Consider the following 22262-nt stretch of genomic DNA (forward strand, 5'->3'; position numbering starts at 1 on the left):
GTCCCACGGTGTTTATACTTGCGTACTATTGTTTGTACAGATGAACGTGGTACCTTCAGGCGTTTGGAAATTGCTCCCAAGGATGAACCAGACTTGTGGAAGTCTACAATTTCTTTCTGAGGTCTTGTCTAATTTCTTTTGATTTTTCCCATGATGTCAAGCAAAGAGGCACTGAGTTTGAAGGTAGGCCTTGAAATACATCCACAGGTACACCTCCAATTCACTCAAATGATGTCAATTAGCCTATCAGAAGCTCCTAAAGCCATGACATCATTTTCTGGAATTTTCCAAGCTGTTTAAAGGCACAGTCAACTTAGTGTATGTAAACTTCTGACCCACTGGAATTATGATACAGTGAAATAAACAACAACTGTCTGTAAACAATTGTTGGAAAAATTACTTGTCATGCACAAAGTAGTTGTCCTAACTGACTTGCCAAAACTATAGTTTAACAAGACATTTGTGGAGTGGTTGAAAAACAAGTTTTAATGACTCCAACCTAAGTGTATGTAAACTTCCGACTTCAACTCTATATATAACAATCGTCCGATTTTTAAACGGTATCAGATTTTTTTGGTCCTCCGTTTATCGGTATCGAAAAATCAATCTTTCGACATCTAGTAAGTAGAGTTATTAAAGTGACTATGCATAGTGTATATAATAAAAAGAGTAGCAGCAGTGTAAAGGGGGGGGGAGTGTCAATGCAAATAGTCTGGGTGGCCATTTGATTAGCTGTTCAGGAGTCTTATGGCTTGGGGGTAGAAGCTGTTTAGAAGCCTCTTGGACCTAGACTTAGTGCTCCGGTACCGCTTGCCGTGCGGTAGCAGAGAGAACAGTCTATGACTAGGGTGGCTGGAGTCTTTGAAGTTTTTTAGGGCCTTCCTCTGACACAGCCTAGTATAGAGGTCCTGGATGGCAGGCAGCTTGGCCCCAGTGATGTACTGGGCCGTACGCGTTACCCTCTGTTGTGCCTTGCGGTCGGAGGCCAAGCAGTTGCCATATCAGGTAGTCATACAACCAGTCAGGATGCTCTCGATGGTGCAGCTGTAGAACCTTTTGAGATTCTGAGGACCCATGCCAAATCTTTTCAGTCTCCTGAGGGGGAATGGGTTTTGTTGTGCCCTCTTCACGACTGTCTTCGTGTGCTTGGACCATGTTAGCTTGTTGGTGATGTGGACACCAAGGAACTTGAAGCCCCGTTGATGAGATGCCACCTCTGTTTGGCTGACTATGTGCAGCCAAAGGTTTTCTCGTCATGATAGTCCAACTCGGAGCCATGTATTTAGTATGAATATAAATATATGGCTCTGGTCCAACCTTAAACAGTCTATAGACGTAGTCCATGCTGAATTCTAGCAGAAGCTCCCCTTCCAAGCTTTGCCTGTGCTTTGCCCTCAAACCTGCTCCTCTTGGACTCTGCTCCTCTTGGATAGATCCTGATACACAACAACAGTAGAGAAGTTCAAGCATCTGGATTTTAAAAGTGTAATTTGGTCTCACTGAATCCACAGCGTTTACAGTCTGCCTGTTTGTCTCCCATCTGTCCCTCAGGTATGCACACCATAGCAGCCCAGCTCCTGGGTTCTGGGGCATCCATCAACAACACCATGTCCAACGGTCAGACCCTGCTCCACATGGCCATCCACAGACAGGACAGCAAGAGTGCTCTGTTTCTCCTGGAACACCAGGCTGACATCAACGTCAGGTAAATAAGTCACAGATCAGGAGCCTCATAAACCAGCAGATGCATTTCTCAATTCTTTATTTTCCCTAGAGGGGGATTTAAACAACAGTGTAGTCTCTGAATTATACAATAATGCGAAGATATACAGTAGCAGGGATTTTTCTGACATTGTAATCCTTGGGGGGGGGGGCCACCTAAGCGTTAATTCAGGTTGCCAAAATCAAAACTTTTTTTCGGACATAATTTTTCGGATTGGAAAAAACGCTTTCAGTGTGAACTTTTTATTTATTTATTTATTTATTCACCTTTATTTAACCAGGTAGGCAAGTTGAGAACAAGTTCTCATTTACAATTGCGACCTGGCCAAGATAAAGCAAAGCAGTTCGACAATATACAAAAACACAGAGTTACACATGGAGTAAAACAACATACAATCAATGATACAGTAGAAAAAACTAACTTAAATGACTAAAACGAGATATGAAGTATGTAGAAAAGATAATGGACCTATATCTATTTTTTTGAAATAATCTTTGACAACTAACAATCACCAAAATAAAAGCTGGACAGTCAGGAAATTGAAAATTCCAAAAACAATGAATTTAGCAGTATGTTTGAGCAAAAGAACACAGCGTTAGACATGGCAAAATGCCTTTAAAACTGCAACATTTACTCTCAGCTGCATTGCAAAAATGTGTAGATTATTTATTAGTGTTAACCAACCTCCAGACGAGCTTCAATGCCATACAACTCTCCTTCCGTGGCCTCCAACTGCTCTTAAATACAAGTAAAACTAAATGCATGCTCTTCAACCGATCGCTGCCTGCACCTGCCCGCCCGTCCAGCATCACTACTCTGGACGGTTCTGACTTACAATATGTGGACAACTACAAATACCTAGGTGTCTGGTTAGACTGTAAGCTCTCCTTCCAGACTCACATTAAGCATCTCCAATCAAAAATTAAATCTAGAATCGGCTTCCTATTTCGCAACAAAGCATCCTTCACTCATGCTGCCAAACATACTCTCGTAAAACTGACTATCCTACCAATCCTCGACTTCGGCGACGTCATCTACAAAATAGCCCCCAACACTCTACTCAGCAAACTGGATGTAGTCTATCACAGTGCTATCCGTTTTGTCACCAAAGCCCCATATACTACCCACCACTGCGACCTGTACACTCTCGTTGGTTGGCCCTCGCTTCATGTTCGTCGCCAAACCCACTGGCTCCAGGTTATCTATGTCTTTGCTAAGTAAAGCTCCACCTTATCTCAGCTCACTGGTCACCATAGCAGCACGCACTCCAGCAGGTATATTTCACTGGTCATCCCCAAAACCAATTCCTCCTTTGGCCACCTTTCCTTCCAGTTCTCTGCTGCCAATGACTGGGACGAATTGCAAAAATCACTGAAGCTGGAGACTCTCATATCTCCCTCACTTACTTTAAGCACCAGCTGTCAGAGCAGCTCACAGATGACTGCACCTGTACATAGGCCATCTGTAAATAGCCCATCCAACTACCTCATCCCCATACTGTTATTTTTGCTCCTTTGCACCCCAGTATCTCTACTTGCACATCCATCTTCTGCACATCTATCACTCTAGTGTTCAATTGCTAAATTGTTATTATTTCGTCACTATGGCCTATTTATTGCCTTTAACTCCCTTGTTTTACCTCATTTGCACACACTGTATATAGACTTTCTTTATTTTGTTATTGACTATATGTTTGTTTATTCCATGTGTAACTCTGTTGTTTGTGTTGCACTCCTTTGCTTTATCTTGGCCAGGTCACAGATGTAAATGTGAGAACTTGTTCTCAACTAGCCTACCTGGTTAAATAAAGGTAAAATAAAAAATGAATAAAAAAATATTTATGTAGCCACACTGACGGGCCAACTGTCCACCATTGTCACGTCCACCACTTAAGCCTATTTTTTTGTCCAGAAAAAACCTTGCGGTAGCAGAAGTCATAGGGGATATGACCTGATATACCCTGTCGTGTTGCACCTTGGATAAATATCCCTGTGAGTTTAAGTAAGCAGGAGGTGTATATAACCGCCACGTCACGCTCCCTGCAGGACCCAGGAGGGAGAGACGGCGCTGCAGCTGGCCATCAGTAATCAACTTCCCCTGGTGGTGGACGCCATCTGCACGCGGGGGGCGGACATGTCCGTGGTGGACAAGAGGGGACACCCCCCTCTGTGGCTGGCCCTGGAGAATGGTCTAGAGGACATCGCCTCCACACTGGTGAGACCTGAGGAGAGGAGGGGGAAGAAGAAGGGACGGTAGAGGAAGAGTTGTGGTAATGGGAGCCCACAGATGAATGTAAATAAGTGACCGTGGAATGCTAGGGTAGATGTATGCGAGAGCCTTCGACTCAGCTAGTCAGGAGTCAGGTCGGGTTTGACTGGGATCTGTTCCACACGTTGAATATGTCGTCTGCTTGTCCCTGCTACTGTAGGTCCGACACGGCTGTGACGCCACCAGTTGGAGCTCTGGTCCCTCAGGCTGTCAGCAGACCCTCCTCCACAGGGCCGTGGATGAGAACAACGAGGTCACCGCCTGCTTCCTCATCCGCAGGTCCGTCTGATCACACTCAACCCTCCTTTATCAGATTAACATATTTTTTATAATGGACAGTGTCGCCAATGCGCCTCACTTTCTAACGCACTCATCCCTTACCATGGACTCACTGCAAATTAAACTCATCCGTCTCTATACCATGGACTCACTGCAAATGACACTCATCCCTTACCATGGACTCACTGCAAATGACACTCATCCCTCTTTATAGCAAATTTAATAGACAGCCTTAAAAAGTGAGAGTCGCGACAGCCTCCCCTTCTGATGCTCTCTGGGCTAACATCTCACTGATCATCATCCGCACAGCTCTTTTATGACATGCTGTTTTCCCTGTGCTGAAACTACCTTTGGCAGCAGCATATTGAGTTAAATATGTACTAAGTCAGTGTTTGTTTGGCTGTTTAGCAGAGCTCGGGTCTGGTTGGTAATCAAGCTCAGACGTTGTCGTTTTGCTGCTAATTCAAACAGTTTCTTTACTTTCACTGTCATCTATAGAGTTTGGCCAACATTTTCCACTAATCTAGTTCAGGAATCCATCTAGTTCAGGAGTCCATCTTTGTTTAATCTAGTTCAGGAATCCATCTAGTTCAGGAGTCCATCTTGGTTTAATCTAGTTCAGGAATCCATCTTGGTTTAATCTAGTTCAGGAATCCATCTTGGTTTAATCTAGTTCAGGAATCCATCTAGTTCAGGAATCCATCTTGGTTTAATCTAGTTCAGGAATCCATCTTGGTTTAATCTAGTTCAGGAATCCATCTAGTTCAGGAATCCATCTTGATTTAATCTAGTTCAGGAATCCATCTTGGTTTAATCTAGTTCAGGAATCCATCTTGGTTTAATCTAGTTCAGGAAGCCATCTTGTTTCGGGAAAGAGTCTGCAAGAGGAAGGTTGTCCCATGTAGCTCAGTTGGTAGAGCATGGCGCTTGCAACGCCAGGGTTGTGGGTTCGATTCCCGCTGTACAAAAAGTAAAAAATAAAAACGGGGAAAGTACGTAAATGTAAGCACTCTGGATAAGAGCGTCTGCTAAATGACTACAATGTAAATGGAAGTAGTTTCATGGTTAGTCAGTGTGATCCCTGCCTGATGACTGTAAACCAGGGTGTCAGACTCATTCCGTGGAGGGCCGAGTGTTCTCAGGTTGGTTTTTTCTTCCTTTCAATTAAGACCTGGACAACCAGGTGAAGGGAGTTCCTTACTAATTAGTGACCTTAATTATTAATCAAGTCGAAGGGAGGAGCGAAAACCCACAGACCCTCGGCCCTCCGTGGAATGAGTTTGACACGTGGTATAAACAGAACCAATAGAAGCTGTCCCAGCCCGCCCACAGCTGTCCCAGCCCGCCCGCCCACAGCTGTCCCGGGCCCGCCCGCCCACAGCTGTCCCGGGCCCGCCCGCCCACAGCTGTAGCTCAGTAGTTACCTTAGGTGATCTCAGTGTTGTCAACAGAGCCACTGTATCATTCAACTAGATCAGGGTTGACTGGGTCTTTCTAACAGAGGAATGAAAGGCTAACGACGCTTAGCGCTTTGAAATTGTGTTTTATTGTCAGATCTATATAAAATAGTGATCTACAGTGTTTTCAGTAATGATTTAGGTTCTAGTCAAGTAATATGCTATATCATAGTTCCTCTGCTGTAACCTCTTGGCATAGTGCTGATATGTGGGTCTAGTCTAACCCTGTGTGTGTCTGTAGTGGTTGTGATGTGAACAGCCCGCGGCGTCCAGGCCCTGACGGGGAGGGGGGTGAGGAGGCCAGGGACGGACAGTCACCCCTCCACCTGGCAGGCAGCTGGGGGCTGGAGGAGGTGGTACAGTGCCTTCTGGAGTTTGGAGCCAACGTCAACACACAGGTACGTCTCGCTCGCTTACTTAGGACTTTTACTCCTGGACATTACTCCTCCTGGGCCAACAGCTTTTCAACATATCCAGTCTCACTGACTGTCACTCCACGGGTCAGTTTCACCAGGCAGTCACTCCTCTAAGCACAGTCATCTCACACGGTCACCCCTGTGATAGATTCCTCCACTTAGAGTTGTGATTTAAAAGCATGATTAATAGTTGAGTGAGGAGCATCTCGTGTCTCCTATCCGAGCCCGTTCCTTGTGGCTAATATGAGCTGTGTAACCCAGGATGCAGAGGGCCGAGCTTCAATCCACGTTGCCATTAGCAACCAGCACAGCGTCATCATTCAGCTGCTCATCTCCCACCCGGACATCCGTCTGAACCTACGTGACCGCCAGGGCATGACCCCCTTCGCCTGCGCCATGACCCACAAGAACAACAAGGCTGCAGAGGCCATCCTCAAGAGAGAGCCTGGGGCTGCCGAACAGGTGAGAGCGACACACACACACACACACTGCTTCCTCTTTTGGCCCATCTACTACAGTGTTCTCCATCTGACACTGTTTATATGAACCAAAACTTCTCCCAAATCTTTCACTCCCTTTTTCTCCACTCAGGTGGACAACAAAGGGCGTAACTTCCTGCACGTGGCGGTGCAGAATTCTGACATCGAGAGTGTTCTGTTCCTGATCAGTGTCCAGGCCAACGTGAACTCCCGGGTGCAGGACGCTGCCAAGCAGACCCCTCTACATCTAGCTGTTCATGCTGGCTCTGAAATGATCGTCCGTAACCTGGTAATGACACCCTGCTTCCTCATCTGGAGCTGAATGTGTTTCTCACCAGTGACTGGGTAACATTAGTGCTGGGAGTTGCTAGGGACCTCGCGATATGATAGTATCACGATACCATCGTATTGGCCCCTACGTATCGTGATACTATCGTATCGGCCCCTGCGTATCGTGATACGCAGAGGCCGATACGATATGTATTGTGATTCTCACCATTCTATATGTATTGCGATTTGATGTTTCAAACATATTGCTCACTATATATCTGCTGCAGAGAGAAGAGAGAGCTTTGAGAAAATTTAGTTTTGATCAGTAATTTAAATAAAAGTACTGAAAATATGTTGGCTCAGTGTTTAAAAAGATGGAGAACAAGCTATAGGATGAAAAATACTGGGGTTTTGGTGCAGCAGACTGGCGATAGCTAACGCTACACAGCAAAAAAAAGATAATTGTATTTAAAAGTATCGATATAATATTGCGATATGTAACTATTGATTTTTTACCCATCACTAAGTAACACTGTAGTAGTTGTACAGTGGTTGCTCCACTAAAAGTTTTGTGATTATGCTGCGGGAATTTGTGGTTTAGTACGGTACCCTGCGTCACTACTTCATTGTTCCAGACCACCACAAGGGGGAGTTAGAGCACTGACTATGCTTTTGGGTCCTACTGTGTCTCTAACTGACAATGAATGGGAGACATAAACCCAAATAGAAACTGATAATTGTGCACGACTTCAGTATTACTTACTAAAACTGTTGTTACACTAAGGTTTTATTATTTTATTTTGTTAGGTTTATTTTGCTCTTACTGTAGTACTGTAGGCCACTCCTGACCGTTCACGTTGTACAGCGCCTGAGTGGAGCAACGGTCTAAGACACTGTGTTGCTACAGATGCTGGTTTAATACCCGTGCCGGCCTCGACTGGGAGACCTATGAGATGACTGTAGGTGTTTGGTTTCTCTCCCTCTAAAAACAGAAATAAATCATTCTAAATAACAAACTGGTTTTATTTACAAATTAGTAACAATGTCTCACCCCATGTTCAAGAATGGCTTTTTCTCCCTCATTTTACGTTATTTGAAAACAAAATAATCTCCAAAATATTGTTATTTTTTTAAACAAAGTGATTATTATTCATTTACAATTGTATAAAAGCCCCTTGGACATTCTCACAGATATATTATTAATCCTGGTATTAGCAGGACAATATATATTGGTCATGGCTCCCGAGTGGAGCACAATGGGATTGCCTTGCAGTTCTCCAGCTGTATCCACTGAAAGCGCGCGAGGTTTAAGGCACGAGGGCAGGGGGCACGGGATGGGCCGCAGAGCAACGCACAGAAGACTTACCTAGCCCATGGGGAAGGGAGGAGGAGGGGAGGGGACCCCCACCCCGCCACACTGGGTAGCACAGAGCAACACTTTAAGGGGTGTTGCACTAATAATGGCGCTGACTAGGGAAACGTTCCCGCTGTTCTTAGTGCCAGTCTGGACATTCAAATTAAAACAATGTAACTAATAATGGCATCTTTATGCTTTTGTTAATAAAATAATGACATTTACATTTACATTACATTTAAGTCATTTAGCAGACGCTCTTATCCAGAGCGACTTACAAATTGGTGCATTCACCTTATGATATCCAGTGGAACAACCACTTTACAATAGTGCATCTAAATCTTTTAAGGGGGGGGGTTAGAAGGATTACTTTATCCTATCCTAGGTATTCCTTAGAGGTGGGGTTTCAGGTGTCTCCGGAAGGTGGTGATTGACTCCGCTGTCCTGGCGTCGTGAGGGAGCTTGTTCCACCATTGGGGTGCCAGAGCAGCGAACAGTTTTGACTGGGCTGAGCGGGAACTGTGCTTCCTCGGAGGTAGGGGGGCCAGCAGGCCAGCGGTGGATGAACGCAGTGCCCTTGTTTGGGTGTAGGGCCTGATCAGAGCCTGAAGGTATGGAGGTGCCGTTCCCTTCACAGCCCCGTAGGCAATCACCATGGTCTTGTAGCGGATGCGAGCTTCAACTGGAAGCCAGTGGAGAGAGCGGGGTGACGTGAGAGAACTTGGGAAGGTTGAACACCAGACGGGCTGCGGCGTTCTGGATGAGTTGTAGGGGTTTAATGGCACAGGCAGGGAGCCCAGCCAACAGCGAGTTGCAGTAATCCAGACGGGAGATGACAAGTGCCTGGATTAGGACCTGCGCCGCTTCCTGTGTGAGGCAGGGTCGTACTCTGCGAATGTTGTAGAGCATGAACCTACAGGATCGGGTCACCGCCTTGATGTTAGTGGAGAACGACAGGGTGTTGTCCAGGATCACGCCAAGGTTCTTAGCACTCTGGGAGGAGGACACAAGGGAGTTGTCAACCGTGATGGCGAGATCATGGAACGGGCAGTCCTTCCCCGGGAGGAAGAGCAGCTCCGTCTTGCCGAGGTTCAGCTTGAGGTGGTGATCCGTCATCCACACTGATATGTCTGACAGACATGCAGAGATGCGATTCGCCGCCTGGTTATCAGAAGGGGGAAAGGAGAAGATTAATTGTGTGTCTGCATAGCAATGATAGGAGAGACCATGTGAGGATATGACAGAGCCAAGTGACTTGGTGTATAGCGAGAATAGGAGAGGGCCTAGAACAGAGCCCTGGGGTACACCAGTGGTGAGAGCGCATGGTGCGGAGACAGATTCTCGCCACGCCACCTGGTAGGAGCGACCTGTCAGGTAGGACGCAATCCAAGCGTGGGCCGCGCCGGAGATGCCCAACTCGGAGAGGGTGGAGAGGAGGATCTGATGGTTCACAGTATCAAAGGCAGCAGATAGGTCTAGAAGGATGAGAGGAGAGAGAGTTAGCTTTAGCAGTGCGGAGAGCCTCCGTGACACAGAGAAGAGCAGTCTCAGTTGAATGCCCAGTCTTGAAACCTGACTGATTAGGATCAAGAAGGTCATTCTGAGAGAGATAGCAGGAGAGCTGGCCAAGGACGGCACGTTCAAGAGTTTTGGAGAGAAAAGAAAGAAGGGATACTGGTCTGTAGTTGTTGACATCGGAGGGATCGAGTGTAGGTTTTTTCAGAAGGGGTGCAACTCTCGCTCTCTTGAAGACGGAAGGGACGTAGCCAGCGGTCAAGGATGAGTTGATGAGCGAGGTGAGGAAGGGGAGAAGGTCTCCGGAAATGGTCTGGAGAAGAGAGGAGGGGATAGGGTCAAGTGGGCAGGTTGTTGGGCGGCCGGCCGTCACAAGACGCGAGATTTCATCTGGAGAGAGAGGGGAGAAAGAGGTCAAAGCACAGGGTAGGGCAGTGTGAGCAGGACCAGCGGTGTCGTTTGACTTAGCAAACGAGGATCGGATATCGTCAACCTTCTTTTCAAAATGGTTGACGAAGTCATCCACGGAGGGGGAGGAGGATTCAGGAGGGAGGAGAAGGTAGCAAAGAGCTTCCTAGGGTTAGAGGCAGATGCTTGGAATTTAGAGTGGTAGAAAGTGGCTTTAGCAGCAGAGACAGAAGAGGAGAATGTAGAGAGGAGTGAGTGAAAGGATGCCAGGTCCGCAGGGAGGCGAGTTTTCCTCCATTTCCGCTCGGCTGCCCGGAGCCCTGTTCTGTGAGCTCGTAGTGAGTCGTCGAGCCACGGAGCAGGAGGGGAGGACCGAGCCGGCCTGGAGGATAGGGGACAGAGAAAATCAAAGGATGCAGAAAGGGAGGAGAGGAGGGTTGAGGAGGCAGAATCAGAAGATAGGTTGTAGAAGGTTTGAGCAGAGGGAAGAGATGATAGGATGGAAGAGGATAGAGTAGCGGGAGAGAGAGAGAGAGCGAAGGTTGGGACGGCGCAATACCATCCGAGTAGGGGCAGAGTGAGAAGTGTTGGATGAGAGCAAGAGGGAAAAGGATACAAGGTAGTGGTCGGAGATTTGGAGTTAATTTATTTGTTTGTTTGGGTTTAATGATAAACATACTCTTTCAAAATGCCAATGTTTATTTAGTTAAGGATCCATAACGAATTACTATGGGAATAAATATCACTGAATTACAGAAATATTGGAACAAATTTGTCTAATGAAGGTAAACAAATTGTTGCTTAATGGAAAAAACTCTTTCAAACACACACGGTCACGTTGTACAGCGCCATTATGGCTATTAGCAGGTAGCTGGACAATAGACTTGCCTAGAAGGAGGGTAGGGGGAGAATTCTATTGTCAAATGTATTTTTTAGTTAAATTGGCTGTATCACAACCGCCTGTGATTGGTTGCAATTTCAGTTTAATCCACCAGAAAAGAAAAAAACAAATAATACAACAAAATATTATGTATCACATCCGACTGTGATTGGGAGTCCCACAGGGCGGTGCACAATTGGCCCAGTGTATCTCTCCCTCTAAAAACAGAAATAAATGTTTTGGACTTTATTCAGATTACAATCGCTCACTTTCATTTTTTTGCAAACGAAATGACCTCCAAAATATCTTTATATATTAAAAATATTGTTATATATTGTTACAAAAAAATAGTTATATATTAAGTTGATGGCACAGTCATATAGACCGGCACCTACATAAGACTGAGTGACTCACTCATTCATGGCTTTGGATCAAAATAAATAAGTACCAACATTCTTTCTGATAGTCTTTAATAAAGAAAGGTTTTGGTTATCCTGACCTGGACTCCATGTACAGTATTATAATATCCCATTATGGGCTATTAGCAAGACAATATACCTTTACCAACACCTCTCTGTATTTTGATACTTTGTGGATGGGGCCTCCCCAGTGGCGCAGCTGTCTAAGTCAGCTCAATGCGTTGCTACAGATGCAGGTTTGATACCCGTGCCGGCCGCCACCGGGAGACCCATGAGGCGGCTTTTGGTTCTAATTTAGAATCCTCCAGTCCTCTATGTGTAATTATTGGAGGAGAGTCACATCATATTATTCAATATACCATAGGCGACATGAGTCTCACTAGTGTTGAGTAATGTGCTGTTAAAAGTGGTGTAGGTCTTATTTATTTAAAGACCACATTGAAGTTAGAAGCAATAGCCTACAACTATTTTAGCACCGTTCTGTGCTGCTCTGAGACAAGCATGGGGACTGGTCTTGATAAATCAATTCGATTTTTATTTTCACCTAATCTTCTTTTGGTTATTGGTTAGACTACAATTAGGGTGTAGAAATGTTATGCTCTTAGTGTGATCATACCCTGATGAAGACAGCTTGGCTGTCCAAACGTTGGATATTACATTTTTGCATCTGAGCTCCTAGAGTGTGCGGCTCTCCTTTATTTTCAAGTTTTCTACTCCACTAGCTAGCACCTCGCCTAAATAGGTGTGCATTTCTTTTTCTTCTAGAATGCTCTTAGTATAACCTTTATTTAACTAGGCAAGTCAGTTAAGAACAAATTCTTATTTACAAGGACAGCATACTCCTTCCTCCCCATCGGGGAATTGAACCCTGGTCTCCCACGTGCCCGCATGACACAGGGATTCTTTAGCTAAATAGCCAAGTACCGTAGCCTACTCCTTACCTGCTCTCACGTGACGCTATAGCTCCATGAGTGACAGAAATATTTTTGCTATTATCACAGCGGGAATAATGGGTGAAATAGCTGGTGGTGGCGTGAAAGGGCTGTTCAGATTTTTAATTTTTTTTAATAAGCTGTAGGTGTAACGAGGGCTTGACCACTCGCTGGTCAATCAACGTGCTCCATGGCTTAATACGGCGTGTAGTGGTCTCAAGTTGTGTGTTTTTGACGGTCGTTGCATTGCCGTTAACTCCAATGTCTTAGAGCCACACGTCTGTCTGGGACTTTCATCTTAATTGTAGCTGCGGTGTGCAGATGGTGAAATGGTGAAGCGTTTAACATGACAACCTGGAACGCAATGTGAGTGAGTGAATGTGAGACTGGTGTCTGACTCTTCTATGTCCACTGCAGCTGCTGGCCGGGGCCAAAGTGAATGAGCTGACCAAACACAGACAGACCGCTCTACACCTGGCAGCCCAGCAGGACCTGGCTACTATCTGCTCTGTGCTGCTGGAAAACGGAGTGGACTTCACCGCTGTGGACGAGAATGGCAACAACGGTACAGGGCCCGGTTTCCCAAAATCTTCTTATGGCTAAGTTCATCGTTAGAACGTTTTTGAAGGAGCATCGTTACATCTCAGAGCTGTTTCCCAAAACCCTCGTTATTAATGTTGTAGGAGCGTTGTAGGAAACATGCATTGTTAAAATAAGTTCCATCACTATCGGGTAACCAGGCCCTGAGCCGTAAGGGGCTGTTTCAAGCCACAGAACTACCCTCCTTACAATGATTCTTTACTACTTAACTGTCCTCAACCCTGCTGCACTGTTACCCACGCTGAAAAAACTATTCCTTATTTATCTGTTCAGCACCTGTAATCTGTTGTTTATGATACTTGCCTGACAAATAAGAGCCTTTTTAACTCTAGCGTACATCAAGTTGTCTCGCGCTACAAAAACAGGAGATGTGATGGGCTTCTGCCCCTTTGGGCTGTTCTGGCTTACTTACTGACTTTTTTTAAAACTCCTTTTCCCTGTTTTTCTCACGGTTTTGTTTTCTCTTGTTCTGTCCGTCCTCAGCTCTACACCTGGCCGTAATGCAGGGTCGGCTTAATAATGTGCGAGCCCTTCTCACAGAGTCCAACATCGACGCTGAGGCCTTCAATCTCCGGTACGCTCCTGTTCTCACCGGTTCATAACTTCAGCCATGGTGCTGCTCTTAATGGCCATTACACAGAAGGTTTATTGTGTTTTTATTCACTGAACACTTGTCTGTTTTTGTAGGGGCCAATCACCGATGCACGTCCTGGGGCAATATGGGAAAGAGAATGCAGCAGCCATCTTTGAGCTTTTCTTGGAGTGTATGCCTGAGTACCCTCTGGACAAAGTGGACAATGAAGGGAACACCGGTAGGAAGGAGAGCAGGGTTCTGCTTCTATCTCTATCTGACTGATTGGATTAAGGCCCCCTTTGGGTTGAATGTTTCTGTCCTGACTAACAACTTGCTTTGTTAGTCTCAAATGTTTGACTCGTATAAGCCATTATAATGATATTTATTTATTCTTTTTATCTAACCAGGTAAATTATTTGGGAGCACATTCTCTTACAATAGCGAATATAGTAAATGAAAGGAACCAAGAGGAATATGTTCTAGAGAATAACATCAATCCATTTTTTTTGTTCCTCAGTTCTGTTGCTGGCCTACATGAAGGGCAATGCTAACCTGTGTCGTGCCATCGTGAGGTCTGGTGCACGTATGGGCCTCAACAACAACCAGGGAATCAACATCTTCAACTACCAAGTAGCCACCAAGCAGCTGCTCTTCCGCCTTCTAGGTGAGACGCTCAGTCCGTGTACACACCTGGAGTAGATCTGCTGTTGATGTTACCTACAGTAGTTCAGTACATAGTTCACACCTGGAGTAGATCTGCTGTTGATGTTATGTTCAGTGTAGAGGTCCTACAGTACATAGTTCACATTAGGTCACCTGCTTTGACATATCAGTTAGGTATAGAGAAGAGTTTACATTAGATCCTTGGAATAATCCTGATTTTATTTTCGCTCGGTCAGTACATTTTGAATAGGTTTTTTTAAGAGGAAGGTGGGGCCATTCTCACTTATGTTTTTTGTGTGTTTTTAGATATGTTGTCCAAAGAGCCCCCGTGGTGTGATGGATCAAACTGTTATGAATGTGCTGCCAAGTTTGGAGTCACCACAAGGAAACATCACTGGTAAGTACCTGAAAAACAGTTTCTTAATAAAGACTGCTTTAGTCTTTCGAGTGAAGTCAAATTGTTAGTTCCAAGTCCTGTTGTTTTTCTGACAAGTTATTATATCAGACCTTACTCACCAAACTATCTGCTCGTCTTTCTCGCCCTTCTCCCTCGTTCTCCCTGGCCCCCTCTTGTCCTCCTCCCTCGTTCTCCCTGGCCCCCTCTTGTCCTCCTCCCTCGTTCTCCCTGGCCCCCTCTTGTCCTTCTCCCTCGTTCTCCCTGGCCCCCTCTTGTCCTCCTCCCTCGTTCTCCCTGGCCCCCTCTTGTCCTCCTCCCTCGTTCTCCCTGGCCCCCTCTTGTCCTTCTCCCTCGTTCTCCCTGGCCCCCTCTTGTCCTTCTCCCTCGTTCTCCCTGGCCCCCTCTTGTCCCTCCTCCCTCGTTCTCCCTGGCCCCCTCTTGTCCTTCTCCCTCGTTCTTCCTGGCCCCCTCTTGTCCTTCTCCCTCGTTCTCCCTGGCCCCCTCTTGTCCTTCTCCCTCGTTCTCCCTGGCCCCCTCTTGTCCTCCTCCCTCGTTCTCCCTGGCCCCCTCTTGGCCTTCTCCCTCGTTCTCCCTGGCCCCCTCTCGGCCTTCTCCCTCGTTCTCCCTGGCCCCCTCTCGCCCTTCTCCCTCGTTCTCCCTGGCCCCCTCTTGTCCTCCTCCCTCGTTCTCCCTGGCCCCCTCTTGTACTCCTCCCTCGTTCTCCCTGGCCCCCTCTTGTCCTTCTCCCTCGTTCTCCCTGGCCCCCTCTCGCCCTTCTCCCTCGTTCTCCCTGGCCCCCTCTTGTCCTTCTCCCTCGTTCTCCCTGGCCCCCTCTCGCCCTTCTCCCTCGTTCTCCCTGGCCCCCTCTTGTCCTCCTCCCTCGTTCTCCCTGGCCCCCTCTTGTCCTTCTCCCTCGTTCTCCCTGGCCCCCTCTCGCCCTTCTCTCTTGTTCTCCCTGGCCCCCTCTTGCCCTCCTCCCTCGTTCTTCCTGGCCCCCTCTTGTCCTCCTCCCTCGTTCTTCCTGGCCCCCTCTTGTCCTCCTCCCTCGTTCTCCCTGGCCCCCTCTCGCCCTTCTCCCTCGTTCTCCCTGGCCCCCTCTTGTCCTCCTCCCTCGTTCTCCCTGGCCCCCTCTTGTTCCTCCTCCCTCGTTCTCCCTGGCCCCCTCTCGCCCTTCTCTCTCGTTCTCCCTGGCCCCCTCTCGCCCTTCTCCCTCGTTCTCCCTGGCCCCCTCTTGTCCTTCTCCCTCGTTCTCCCTGGCCCCCTCTGGTCCCTCCTCCCTCGTTCTCCCTGGCCCCCTCTTGTCCCTCCTCCCTCGTTCTCCCTGGCCCCCTCTCGTCCTCCTCCCTCGTTCTCCCTGGCCCCCTCTCGCCCCTCTCCCTCGTTCTCCCTGGCCCCCTCTCGTCCTCCTCCCTCGTTCTCCCTGGCCCCCTCTCGCCCTTCTCCCTCGTTCTCCCTGGCCCCCTCTTGTCCTCCTCCCTCGTTCTCCCTGGCCCCCTCTGGTCCTCCTCCCTCGTTCTCCCTGGCCCCCTCTGGTCCTCCTCCCTCTTCTTACCCCAGCCGTCACTGCGGCCGCTTGCTCTGCCATAAGTGTTCTATAAAGGAGATCCCCATCATTAAGTTTGACCTGAACAAGCCTGTGAGGGTCTGTGATGTCTGCTTCGACGTGCTGACTCTGGGTGGGGTGTCCTAATGCAGTGGACAGCCTGCTCCTCCATCTTCCCACCACCCTGACACCATAGGCTGGGCAACAACAGGAGATCGGGCGACACGGCAGTGGCAGCCAGGGCTAGAGTTACAGACAGACCACAACCTCTGTACTATTCATTCCAGTCTATCAAAACATGTTCGCTAATGTTCCAACAGGACTTAAGAAGTAGAATATAAAAACATTATACATGTTTTTTTTTTTTTTATCAAATGAATCACGTAGTGAAAATTGGATAAAATGAAAGTAGCTTGCTTGGCTCAATGACTCCTGGACTGGGCTGGTTGGGGAGAGGGAGATGCTAATCATATTGTCATGATTTGACCTGATATCGTTCATCAGGTGTTTGAAGGAATCATGAGAATCAGTGATGAACTTGTGACTGTGTCAGATTGAATCAGTGATGAACGTGTAATGGTGTCAGATTGAGTCAGTGATGAATGTGTAATGGTGTCAGATTGAGTCAGTGATGAATGTGTAATGGTGTCAGAATCAGTGATGAACATGTGATGGTGTCAGATTGGAACATGTGATGGTGTCAGAGCCCTAACCCTGGTCTCGGCTGAGAGCGGAACAGACCGACAGCTTGTGTGCAGCAGCAGCCTCACTGGCCTAATCATCAACTGAATCCATCACTGCACTGTGCTGGTGAGACAGGAAACAGCAGCTGAGCTTGCTGCCCTCTAAGACCTGCCCTGTGTTACAATCAGCTGACCTTTGTCCCGAAATGTGCACTAGTTCACTTCCCTTCATGGATTTAAAAGAAAAGGACTGTTATAAGAAATGTTAATGTGCTGTATTTTCTCTTTACTGTTGGCGATGTGGCTGGTTCAATATGAACTAGATGGGTTGGTTGGATTTTAAGGGAATGGAGTTGAGACTATTTTTCATATACAAAAAAAGACATCTATTTGAATTGATGATTCAATGATGGATTTAATGATTAAAATGTTCATAAAACGCTAATTGGGTTAAATATATTGCTGAATTAACTCTCAATACTTAAAGAAGTGATCTCTGCTTTAAAAAAAAAAATGTATGTGAGATTATATTCACATGATTTGAAATGTAACGGCATAAAATAACCTCCATAAGTGTTTCTAGACCACGGGGTAAAGATTTAGAGCATCAGTAAGTGGGACTAGGCACTCAACTATCTTTACAATTGAGGATTTGTTAGTCCCAAATGCAAAATAGTTCTTGCTTTGAAATTTTACTTATGATAAAATACCTATTATACTTATGCATGTCATTTAATTTGTAGCCGATAATTTTGTATTATCTTATAATCATTGTGAATTGTGTCTGTTTCCCAGACCACCAAAGTGTACATTCCAATTCCTTGTAATCTGGGTCTTTAGTAAGGTCTTGTTGTTGGGGGGGGGGGCATTGTTATATGTAAAATGCTCCAATTGCTATTGCCTCAAGTGTTGTCTTGACCTGCCAGGCTAGTTTCCCAGACCCAGATTAAGATGAGTCCAGGACAAGAAAAAAAAAACACTTTCAATGAAAATGTTCAGGCCTTTAGTCCAGAAATAGGTTTAATAATCTGTGTCCAGGAAACCAGCCTGTATGTTTTAATGCGTCTGGATTTCAAAACCTAACAGGTGCACTTTATCAAAGATCACATGACATTTCTGACATAAGGGGAGAGAATGTGAGAGGAGTTGGTGGTGGCCATTGGTCCACTATAAGCATTGTTAAATTGTACAGAAATGTATAATATTTTTGACCACTACAACTGTTTTGTACTTAATGCAGTTTGTGCTTTTTCTTTTGTCATTGTGACAAAACTGAAATGTTTGCCTCTTAATCTTTTCTGAACGTTGTGTTCTCTCTATGCTCAGATATCTAGCCCGTCTCTTCCTTCCATGTCCTTTTAGAGAAAAGGGAGGACGACTTTTCATAAAGTTAATCAAAAATAAACACAGAATCTTGTTTTTCACTCTACTTTTCATATAAAAAAAAACGTATTTCCAAGATGATGTTTCAGTACAACTTCTTGGTACACGTCTGTCATTGTCTTCACCCCAACTTCATATCCCATCTGACAATTACCAAAACACGTATGAAACATCAATTTAATTGTTCTAGTCTATGTACAGATATAGTAAACATTTCCCTTCTATTCCTAGTTATTAGAGTGTCCAGTATTTGGCCACTTGCAATTAGTTGGCATACTGCACATTAATTACACAGAACTTAAAAATGTACATGCATAAAGAACGAAACAAACAAATCAACTTAGGTTATTTTCAAACTGGCATAAATCAAATACCCAGTCATTCTGATTAGGACACCTTGGGAAGTCCCTGAGTTTTAAATAACAGTATATAAGCCATTCTATAGTCCTTTTGAGAGGCTCAGCCATCCCAGAGCCCTCTACTCTCTGACAGGACATGAGTCGGCGTGAGGGGGGCAGTCCTCGTACTCCTGAATGTTAGGGTTTTCCAGTGTGGAGGAATTCTGGACACAAACACAGCGAGAACGGCCCGAGCCAGGAGAGAACATCTTCCTAGGTACACCGACCCAGTCTCTCTGCACTCCACCACTAAGGAGAAAATAAGTCAAATCAGAGGTTCATGCTTAAAAACACAGTTAATTCCCTAATAATATTTCGAGACAATCTCTGTAATGCAGCCTTCCCCAAACTCAGTGCACGTTTAGTTTTTAGCCCTAACTACACAGCTGATTAAAATGATCAAAGCTTGATTATTTGAATCAGCTGTAGTGCTAGGGCATAAAACTAAACGTGGGAAACGCTGCTATAATGGCTGTGAATATTCTATCCAGTCTGTCTGATAGCAGGCAACACATATTTATATGTTAGCGCCCCCAACTATATGATATCTTTCAGCGTGGGAACGTTTGGACCTGCACACGTTACTCCACCACCACATAGGCTAGTAAATACAATGGCCGTGTTCGAGCGCATCAAATCCGTGGTGAATTGTGACTGATCTACAAATAATAAATGAGTAGTTACTCATGATGCAAGGTGATTCGTAGAGTCGGCTGCAATATCGAACAAGCCTAATGTTTCTCTGTGTACCATGATGTCAGTACCTCTTGGTGGAGCACCAGACCCGTCCGCCCCTGGCAGCGCTCCACTCTGAGTTGCAGGCTGGGAGGTGTTGCTTCTCAGCCTGGGCTTGGTCGTTGAGTCTCTGGCCCTGCTCCAGGGCTGCCTCCACCTGTAGCAGGGCCTCGGTGGGCTCTCCACTCTCACTGTAGAACCGTCCCACCAGTCTGCCTGTAGCATAGGAGACTTTAATCTCACACTAATGGATTTACCTTCATTATACGGTCAATGGATTCTCTGTATATGCCTGCCCTGTGGACTAACATAATGTCTAAGTGAAAATACATTACACATTTTTTTTAATGAAGTCCCTTGTAGACTAAACCATACCACAGGCATGGATAGTTTCCCCATTCTGAGAAATGATGTATTTAAAAGTTTAGTCTGCAAGGGAATTTATACCCCAAAAAATGTATAATGTATTTTCACTTGTATAATGTATTGAACAGGTACTGGGTGCAATAATATCAACCGTGTGACAAATGTTCATTGATCAAATGGACCACGGACCCTCACATAAAGACACCCTGGCCTGGCATACAGTCATTGGGCTCATTTGAGTGGTAAAGCAAAAGTAGCCGAATGTAGAGGGAGTGAAGTCGGGGAAGGTACACTTTGGAAGGCTTGACAAAAGTGATCCGCTCGAACACACTCATTGTATGATACGCACCTACTGGCTTGTAGTCCTTGTGATAGAAGGCCAGCCAGTCATACAGGGACACCACCTGAGCAGGGGACAGACTAGACACGTCATCTGTCAGACCAGTATCTGTGAAGTCCCCAGTGACAAAGGCCAGAGAAGCGTCTTTACCTTAATAAACAGGGGGAATGGAAAGCAGCATAAAATGTATTCACATGTCTGACAAAATCTGTGTCTCTTATTTTGAAGTGTATGGAATTTTAAATTAATCTACAGGCATGTTCACAATTAAGAGACCCGCTGTTAATTAAGGACCCTGGCACGTAGATACATAAATAAATCACCTGCAAAGAAGTGATAACCACCACCGGGACCATAGTGCTTCATCCCCTTTTCTACATCGAACACCTGTCCTAATATGGCCAGATAAAGGCCCTTGCTGTCCTCCTCTCCGCTGTACAGTGATAACTCATCTTTGATTATGAGACGCGCAGGTGGAACTGTCGATTGAGGAGGTGCATCGCCAGTAATGTGGGCCCAGTCCTGACGCATTACTAGTATTGCCACAAATACAAAAATAAACGAAATGATAAACCCTAACATTATGTCTACGGCTATTCCTTGTTATTTGCCGTTACTCTTTGACCAATGTTCAGTCATTGACAAAGTGTATCACCGATTCTGTTGTTTTGTTTTTCCGGGTATGCATTTCATCCACGGCACACGCTCACATCAGCGCAGATATACACACTTCTTCTTCTGTATTTTTTTTAAGATGGCGGTTGGCAACCAAAAGGTGCATTACCGCCACCAACCGGACTGGAGTGTAAATCAAATTAACCTGCCAAATAACCCTTCACTTATTAAAAAAATACAATACAAAATTAAACCCACCACCTCATTCCACAACTTTGACCCTCTACACCAGGCCAACAGCCTGGGAGGACGGGACTCTACCATTCAACACTCCCTGTAACTCCTCTGCAGTAAAATCTTGTAAACCCAAGTACTTCTCTGCAGCTGCCACCACATCACCTATTTTCTGTGGTTTACATTCCATTTCTGCGGTACAGATGATAACCATGGCAATGAACGCTAAAAAGCCCATCCTTACTGAAGCATATTTCATTTGTAAGCCTACTATTTATACTTCTGATCCTCAGCAACATAGGCACCTCTATAGTTAACTCAGAAAACATATTTGGGGTGGCAGGTAGCCTAGTGGTTAGAGCGTTGGACTAGTAACTGGAAGGTTAAAAGATCGAATCCCTGAGCTGACAAGGTAAAAAGCTGTTGTTCTTCCCCTGAACAAGGCAGTTAACCCACTGTTCCTAGGCTGTCATTGAAAATAAGAATTTGTTCTAAAATGACTTGCCTAGTTAAAAGGGTAAAAAAAATTGCTGAAGCTACACATTACCTTTGTCTCCTGCACACCTATCACATCTAAGAATCTTCTTCCTACACACAGATGCAAAATAAACATACGCTTGTCACCTGAAACACTGTAGTGGGTTTGGAACAAAAGCTCTTACGGGATAACTGATATATCATTACATTACTAAGTCAGGTAAAGACTCAGAATCAAAGGACAGATGGTGACTCTTCTGTTACACCACGCTCGCCACAGATTTACAACCCATCTGTTTAGTGGTTTTGTAGCTCAGAGGTTTGGACATACAGTGCATTCGGAAAATATTCAGACCAACTGACTTTTTCCCACATTGCATTTTTCTAAAATAGATTCAATTGTTTTCTCCCCCTCAATCTACACACAATAGCCCATAATGACAAAACAAAAACAGGTTTTTAGATTTGTTTTTACAAATGTATAAAAATAAATAAACTGAAATAGCACATTTACATATGTATAAAGACCCTTTACTCAGGTCTTCGTTGAAGCACCTTTGGTAGCAATTACAGTTTTAAGTCTTCTTGGGTATGACGCTACCAGCTTGGCACACCTGTATTTGGGAAGTTTCTCCCATTCCTCTCTGCAGATCCTCTCAAGCTCTGTCAGGTTGGATGGGGAACGTCGCTGCACAGCTATTTTCAGGTCTCTCCAGATATGTTTGATCGGGTTCAAGTCCGGGTTCTGGCTGGGCCACTCAAGGACATTCAGAGACTTGTCCAGAAGCCACTCCTGTGTTGTCTTGGCTGTGTGCTTAGGGTCGTTGTCCTGTTGGAAGGTGAACCTTCGCCTG

At 45.7% G+C, this 22262-nt stretch overlaps 2 protein-coding genes across 3 annotated transcripts in view; one reads left to right on the forward strand and one right to left on the reverse strand.

Moving 5' to 3' along the window:
- LOC106603930 (rabankyrin-5-like) overlaps positions 1 to 18279 on the forward strand; it is a 45266-nt gene extending 26987 nt beyond the window's left edge. For both annotated transcript variants that reach the window (XM_014198184.2, XM_014198183.2), the window contains exons 14-25: positions 1552 to 1705; positions 3769 to 3937; positions 4152 to 4270; positions 5969 to 6125; positions 6405 to 6605; positions 6735 to 6911; positions 12818 to 12965; positions 13484 to 13574; positions 13688 to 13812; positions 14092 to 14238; positions 14544 to 14634; positions 16192 to 18279. In XM_014198184.2, coding sequence (XP_014053659.2) covers positions 1552 to 1705; positions 3769 to 3937; positions 4152 to 4270; positions 5969 to 6125; positions 6405 to 6605; positions 6735 to 6911; positions 12818 to 12965; positions 13484 to 13574; positions 13688 to 13812; positions 14092 to 14238; positions 14544 to 14634; positions 16192 to 16324 — 1712 coding nt within the window. In that variant the 3' untranslated portion in view covers positions 16325 to 18279. The remainder of the gene's footprint in view (positions 1 to 1551; positions 1706 to 3768; positions 3938 to 4151; positions 4271 to 5968; positions 6126 to 6404; positions 6606 to 6734; positions 6912 to 12817; positions 12966 to 13483; positions 13575 to 13687; positions 13813 to 14091; positions 14239 to 14543; positions 14635 to 16191) is intronic.
- Positions 18280 to 18406: 127 nt separating this feature from the next.
- On the reverse strand, positions 18407 to 20817 carry LOC106603932 (neuferricin). Its single transcript, XM_014198186.2, has 4 exons — positions 20406 to 20817; positions 20092 to 20232; positions 19406 to 19592; positions 18407 to 18890 (listed from the first exon to the last, which is right to left on the reverse strand). The coding sequence occupies exons 1-4, from the start codon at positions 20662 to 20664 to the stop codon at positions 18722 to 18724; spliced, it is 756 nt and encodes a 251-aa protein (XP_014053661.2). The 5' UTR covers positions 20665 to 20817; the 3' UTR covers positions 18407 to 18721.
- Between the last annotated feature and the right edge of the window lie 1445 nt (positions 20818 to 22262).

Source organism: Salmo salar, chromosome ssa04 (genome assembly GCF_905237065.1).
Source record: "Salmo salar chromosome ssa04, Ssal_v3.1, whole genome shotgun sequence".
Taxonomy (NCBI): domain Eukaryota; kingdom Metazoa; phylum Chordata; class Actinopteri; order Salmoniformes; family Salmonidae; genus Salmo; species Salmo salar.

What these genes read in the sequence shown, in the direction of transcription:
- LOC106603932 (XM_014198186.2), bottom strand. Translation starts at nt 20,664, where the DNA reads ATGTTAGGGTTTATCATTTCGTTTATTTTTGTATTTGTGGCAATACTA. An exon ending in TGGTTATCACTTCTTTGCAG is followed by an intron (nt 20,233 to 20,405) that starts GTGATTTATTTA and finishes CTGTTTATTAAG; the next exon opens with GTAAAGACGCTTCTCTGGCC. An exon ending in CAAGGACTACAAGCCAGTAG is followed by an intron (nt 19,593 to 20,091) that starts GTGCGTATCATA and finishes CCTATGCTACAG; the next exon opens with GCAGACTGGTGGGACGGTTC.